At 51.0% G+C, this 6,890-nt stretch overlaps 2 protein-coding genes across 2 annotated transcripts; one reads left to right on the top strand and one right to left on the bottom strand.

The window, feature by feature from the left end:
* Window positions 1-910: 910 nt before the first annotated feature.
* INS49_000342 (uncharacterized protein) lies at window positions 911-2,036 on the bottom strand (the record flags this gene model as incomplete). The annotated part of the gene is made up of 2 exons (XM_043161180.1): window positions 911-1,703; window positions 1,870-2,036. The coding sequence occupies 2 exons, from the start codon at window positions 2,034-2,036 to the stop codon at window positions 911-913; spliced, it is 960 nt and encodes a 319-aa protein (XP_043029686.1).
* A 789-nt stretch (window positions 2,037-2,825) lies between these two features.
* On the top strand, window positions 2,826-4,070 carry INS49_000341 (uncharacterized protein; the record flags this gene model as incomplete). Its single annotated transcript, XM_043161179.1, has 4 exons — window positions 2,826-2,847; window positions 2,964-2,993; window positions 3,097-3,893; window positions 3,945-4,070. 4 exons carry the CDS (start codon window positions 2,826-2,828, stop codon window positions 4,068-4,070), a joined length of 975 nt encoding a protein of 324 aa, XP_043029685.1.
* Between the last annotated feature and the right edge of the window lie 2,820 nt (window positions 4,071-6,890).

Below are 6,890 nucleotides of genomic sequence, written 5' to 3'. Positions count from 1 at the left end.
GAACGGGGCGGCCCCTACGTCCTTCAGGGCTTGTCTGCCTGCTCAGGTTCCTAGTCAGCCCTGAGGACTCTCATCCGGCTAGTGGTATTGCACAGATGGATGAAGACTGGTTGGCAAAAAACGGGAGTGGAGTTCTGACCGTTTTTGAGGGTTCTGCCGGTCTGTCAGAGCATAGCTTGCCTTGGAAGGCCGACATTTGGCGAACATGGACGATTGACGAGAGGGCGGGCCAGAATAACTCGGGGCAATTTGATGTGTTGTCACGAGGTTGTCATGGAGGAGAGGAGGGAGGCAGAGTCAGGCTTGCGGTAGAAGGTCTGTGAGCGATGCAGTCATTGTCTTTTGGAACCGTACGGGCTGATACTTTGAGCTCGTACGATGAATTGGGATCAACGGATGAAGGTCATGCATCCACGTCAATACACTTTCAGACCTCATCTCAATGTGATGGACACCGCAAAAATGAGCACGTACAGGTCGCATAAGACTGCTGGGGAGCAGAAGAACCCTTGCGGATCCAAGGCAGTCGGACAAGCTCTGGCCGCGCTTTGACCGCAGGGATAATGCGAGTCTGAGAGGAATGAACCTGAGCATGGCGAGGCATCATGTAACTCTCCTGTCCATCTGCCATGAGCATCGAAAAGCTTCTCAGTCCAGGTCCCGTGCAAGTGTGTAAACAGGAACGACTCTGTTTCCTATTCAACAAGGGCCCAGATCGGGAAGATCAAGTGGTATAACGTTTAGCCGAAAAACGATCGTGGGAGTTGAAGGCACGTGAATCCGGCAATGCGTTCCGTTTTTGATGTGCTGCCTCTCCCATGGTGGCTGAAAGGGGTACTGGCGTTACCTTGTATGGACATAACAGGCTCCTGTGGGGTATTGTACTACTAGATTTATTTTTAGTTTCTCTTTACATTAGAGGCGCGCAGTACTGGGCCTTGTCCATGTTGTAGTCCTCATAGAACCCCTCCCACATCACGCGATCAGCACATCTCGGCCGGTCGTCCTTCTCCTTTTCGTCCTCGTCACACTCGGGCCGGACCTTCTCCCAGTCAGCATCAGAGTGGTGCCTCCAGGGCTTCGGCAGCGGCCAGTCGCTAAAGTGGACCAAGTACGCCCTCGAGACCTCGCACATCGCGTTCCAGTCGTCGTCCTCGTCGGGCGCGAGGTACCTCCGGTGGTCCTTGGCGCGGAACTCGCCCGTCAGGAGGGCCAGCCGCCGGTGCGGCAGGATCATGACCGAGTCCTTGAACAGGTGGTTTATGACCTCCATGTCGAAGTCGCCCGAGCTGAGCGCCTCGCCGACGATCCTGTTGTGCCGCCCCTCGTTGGGCTCGAGCAGCATCACGTGCGAGCCCAGCACCTGCTCGGCGATGGCCGCGTCCTTGTCGTTCAGCCAGTACGCGCGCGGGACCGCGAGGGCGGCCAGCGGGGCGAGGAAGTAGTGGTCCATGTTATTGAGCACCTGCGAGTCCGAGTCGAACGCGAGGACGCGCGTGTAGTCGGTCAGGTTGAACGCGTGGAACTTGGTGAGGCTCTTGGCCCATGTTATGTCGCCCTTGTGCGTGGTGAGAAGCTCAAAGGGACGGAGGCCAAGCTTGGGAAGTGCGGTCTGGATGTTCCTGATAGCTTTTGCTTCCTTTGAATCTCCTTCCGTCCACTGGCTCGGGAAAATCAAGACCTGATCGTATTCGCTGCCGAATCTTTGCAGGCGGTAGAAGTTAATCACCTGATGCCGTTGTGTCAGCCAACTCCGCCGTCCAAAGAGACTTGATTGCTGAGCGTTTCTGGCAGAGACTCACGGCATTGCACAGATAGTCAATATCCGTGGCATATTGCACGTAACTTTTGCACGTAACTTAGGCAAACCGGGGCTCAAGCTGCTCGGTGGTCCAGAATGGATCAAAGTCCTTGAAAAACGAGGGAATTGTGCTGTTGTTCAAGACATGTTGGAGAGGATTCTGTATGTAGTTGTGCTTGAGTGACTGGTAGCCCGTCAGAAGAACGAAGACGAAGACCACACAGGTCAGCGCCATCGTCCGTTTCAAGGGCAAGAGCATGATCGCCCGCAGGGAGACTTCGTATTTTTGCAGCTTTGATGAAATCTTGACTCGACCTCAAGGCGTTCCCGAAATACAGCTTGGGAGCTCTTGTCACCGCTTGCTCGTATCCATAAAGATTCGGGATGGAAGATCGACATTGAAAATTGGCAGAGGTGTTCAAGTTAGTTATGAGGCCGGAGGGAGAGGGAGAATGTTTGACATGGATTGCCGGGGAAGTGGTTCTACAAAAACCCTCTACTCTGAATCCAGCAAGGCCCTCGGAGAAGCTGCATTTTAGGAAGAAGCTGCTATTCTAATGATCAAGTGGTACGTAAGTCGCACCCTCGTGGGCCGTATTCGACTTGGCAGCGGGACCTGGCCGGCGCTAAGCTAACTAAGCAAGTGCTTTGCACGGAGTGTAGTTGTAGCGGTAGAGTCGAATGAGGCTCGCAGTATCTCCGTTTTCACCCCCTCGGTCGTTGATCGAGCCAGGGGGGTTCATTGGCGCAAGTAACCTCGTATCCAGCTGTCAAATACTCAGACATGTGGAGACAAGCGCCCTGACACGGCTGTCAGAGGTGCTGGAAACTGTCCGCGCCTGAATATCCACTTGTGAACCGAACCCCCGGGTTTCACCTACCTGGCATGCCTCGCCTACAAATATGCAAGCCGACTTTTCAACATACATTACTGCTGTTGAGTCGAACATCTTGCATCCCTTCTTTGTTGAAATTCTGGGTTGATTTATATATTCCAGGCTAAAGCCAGCGAAATCCCCAACCCATGGCGGAGAGCATTTGCTTGAGTACATGTTCGCATTGGCGAAGCACACAAATTACGGCTGCGGTCGTTCTCGCATTGGTAAATCCTACGCTCTGATTTTATGTCGAAGACAACTGGATCTGACAAGCAGACTTATAGCTTTCGTGTCAAAATGCTGCCAGCGTACTTGTAAGTTGATGCACTTACATAGACGAGATTGTCTTCGAATGTCCCACTGACCGAGGATGATCAACACATCAGTTGCAGCACAAGCTACAGACTCGCCAGGTAGATGACTCTGTGCGGTACGAGCCTTTGAGCGCTGTCGTCCTGTCAGAGGGCCTCAAGATGCTCATCTCCCTCGCCGTCGCCGCACATGGCTTTTTCAGCAATACCGAGGATAGCGCCGCACATTCTCCCGATTTCCTGAGCCACGTGCTGGCCGGTCACGACAGCTCCGCTGTGCCAGCCTTTTTGTACACGCTCTCAGCCACGAGCCAGAGCCTCGGAGCATACCACCTCGACATCCTGCCGTACCTGATGCTCTCGCAGGTCAAGCTCATCCTCACGCCGGTGTTCAGCAGGGCGTTTCTCAAGCAGACCCTGCAGCCGCACCAGTGGCTGTGCCTGGTCGTCATGACGACGGGCATGGTGTTGGTGCAGGTTGGCTGTGCAGCGCGTTCTTTTGGCGCGCCTCGCGCGGATGATGCAGGGAAAGACATGATCTTCGGAATTGTCGCGATGCTAGTTGCAGGATTCTGCAGTGCCTTTGCTGGTGTGTACATGGAGGCCGTCCTCAAGACCTCAGAAAATAGCTTCATGGTTCGAAACGCCCAGCTGGCAGGATATACTTGCCTGTGTGCTCTCGGCGGACTGATGTGGCAGTCGGATCTGGGGATGGAAGGGAGCTTCCGCGGTTATACCGTTTTGGTCTGGGCCTTGGTCCTGTTGCAAGCCGTTGGCGGATTCCTGGTGTCGTGGGCAGTTCGCATAGCGAGCACTATTGCCAAAAACTATGCCCAGAGCTTGGGGTTTCTGGCAGCCTTGACAATCCCACTCGTCTTGTCGCCTCACGCATTAAGTACTGAGGTAAGCGTTCAGGGTCTTGCAAACTGTAGCTGTGTATTAACTTGTTTCCAGCTATATTGTGGCATCGCATTGGTCCTGGGAGGTGTCTTTGGGTCGTTGTGGAAGAAAGAAGCGCCTATCAATCCTGCAGAACGGCTGGAGAAGGACGAAAAGCCCAAAGATGCATCAATGGTATGATGGCTGTTGCGAAACTAATTATACCCTGATTCAGACATATTTCTTTTGCAATTATAGACTACACATACCCAGGCAGCTCAGCGATTAACATAGTATTTAGCGGGCGGGTGGATCTCTTAGCACCCCGTCGTATAACAGTTCGTCTCGTATTGACTGTTGGCTATTTATTCAATTCCAGCCCTTCACAAAATCAATTGTCAAAGCGATTCATATATTACAGTAATTGTAGTAGGAAGACGGAGTCTGGGAAAGATGTTATTGTTGATGAAATAAGTAGGCTCATGATTATCTTTGAGCAGGGGGGAGTTGTTGTACCCTTTCTGAAACCGAGCCCCATCCTCCTCAGATGAATTCACCGCCATGGCATTTCCTATGTCCTGATATGGCCGTGTAGACGTGAACATTATTTCAGATGCTTCCAGAAAACCCTTTTATGGAGCTAAGCAGATTGAGCAGACATTATGAGTTGTGTCCAGATTGGATACTGGGTAGTGATAAGTCTATGCTTGATGGTAGCTCATCCATGCTTCGGGGCGGAAGGTCTGGTGTAGAGTACCCTAGGGTATGGTGGCCTCATCCTCCGCATCGTAATCCGTGATTTTCTTGCCGAGATTAACCAGCTTATTGGATTCCTTCGGACTCAAAGAGACTCTGAGAAGATCGTTAATTTCCTTCTTCTTATTAAAGTCCTTGAGATCCTCGTCCTTTAAATACTCCAATGTAGCGTTAGCAGCATAGCGCATAATTTCTTGGGGCATGTTACCCAAATTCTTGGCCAAGATGGTTAATATAAAGTTCAAAGTTGCTCACGTTGCCCAGGTCCGCGGTCGCTATCTAAGACCCTTAACCAGGGCTTCTGCGCCAGAAAGAATGCCGCCACCTCTTAACAGTGGTCGGGGTAGAGAGTCTTCTTGTGTGCTGGGTGCTGTCGTCTGTAGCTTTGATACCCTAAAGGCACAAGACCGCGTCTTGCCTCTCAATTCGACAAAGTCTTGTAGAGATTGGTTGTCCATTTTGGTCTATTTATCAACGTTAGAAGTTTGTGGTTGTATTGTGGCTGTGGTCTCTTTAGGCTTACCGTGGCGAGGGCTTCTTCGGGAGCTTGTGTGATCTTGCGATTTCTTCAGATGATCTTTTTCGAGTGTGTGTGGATGTGGGATGGAGAAGTCAACCGGGACTGCAGCCGTGGAGTCTTTTCACACGAGGCTTTTGTGAGACTAGATTGCTCGCCGCGTGACTGATTGCCCGAAGTTGGCGCAGGTCAGTGATGGGCCACTTGTGTCGACGGATCTGGTCTGCCGCCGGTCTCAACTAGCCTCGTCTGTGCGGCATCACGAGGCTCCCAAGGTTCACGATTGTATTCACGTGTTTATTGTTATCGGCATTGTATATCTATTAACGCTAGGTCTTTGAGCGTTTACCACTGTATGATGGGACCGCCTACGGCTTTGAAAGAGCATGTACACGGATTAAGAACGAAACCACCCCTCTCAATTTCAATCTGCGTCGCAGCCACGGGCGAAAACCTGGAGTCATTGTAGAGTTTTTGCGCTTTGATCTCCTGGAATGGAGATTCCGGGCTGGAATTTCAACGGTTTCAATGCCAGTGAACTGTTCCGATGCTGTGTGTATGGACAATCCTGTTCTGAGTCGATTTTGTTGTAGTTGGATACGTAGTATTGTGATGAGTGCAAAAGAGTTTGCAAGCGAGCTAAGATCGGGAGCTGCCCTATGCGGATATTTAAATCACTCATTTTGGTCAATTTGAGGCCTGTTCATGTGGCAAAGGCCCCGGGGCACTTTGAAATAGTACTTGATGATAGCTTCGACCTTGAACGGATGGTGGCACTGGCACGAACCGGCACGGCTTAGCGCTTAGAATCATGGCGCGACAGAAAGGCATTGTACGGAATAGTGATTTGTCGAAGGTTAATAGTGGTTTCTTTCTAATCCCCCAGACATATAAAATGTATGTGGTGCCATCATACACGGGCATGGTAGGGAGCTATAATGTGTGGACGCAAGGTTTTCGAGCACACTTGCCTGTGAAGGCCAGACTTCCAAATGAGGTTTGCTCAAGACGTACATAAGATAGAGATAAATGAATACAATTACAATGCAGTTTATCAGCCCCGGAGTTTATCTGATATTCTGGTTCTCCTTAATGTTTGTCTCGGAGTTGCAGTGGGAAGTATTTAATTACCAGGCTCTCCTTCTGCATACTCTCGTGCTGCTACGAGAACAACAAGAAACTGCGGCGCGGTTGTCCCGGAGTCCAGGGGGCATTCGGCATCCTTCATAGTGGTGCACTCAATGCCCGGCCATATATCACAACGGGCCGGGAATGGCTGAGGCCGCTATCATCTGGCAAGAAAATGAGATCACAGTAAATCATGTTTATTACAGCGGTCGCTATCTAGATATAATGCACAAAAGCCATTCCAAGTCCCAGCCGGAAAGCATCCTTCAGTATGGCCACCCCAGTAGAATGCTCAAACAACCACGGTAACAACTAATATACAAAGGTAACCCTATCCACAAACAAATGGGGAAGTAAACAAATGAGAGATGGAAAGGTGGTCGGGTCTTGGTTTCAGACTGTTCAAAGGAACAGACTTACTTATCCAGAACACCGCGAAAAGGTGCCCAACCATGCGTTCTGGGCCGCAATCAGCACTCACTAAGTGGCGGGGCCTCCACCGAACTCACTCAAGAGAAGCTTCTCAGGCCTTCAAGTGCACGTGCTCACGTGCTGCTGTGCTGTGTGCTGTATGTAAGGTAACTCGCTAAAGATAGAAGAAAAATTTGCTTACCGGATCA

This window comes from Diaporthe citri, assembly GCF_014595645.1.
Source record: "Diaporthe citri strain NFHF-8-4 chromosome Unknown scaffold_1, whole genome shotgun sequence".
Classification (NCBI taxonomy): Eukaryota; Fungi; Ascomycota; class Sordariomycetes; order Diaporthales; family Diaporthaceae; genus Diaporthe; species Diaporthe citri.
This window is presented reverse-complemented; position numbering and strand designations above follow the sequence as displayed.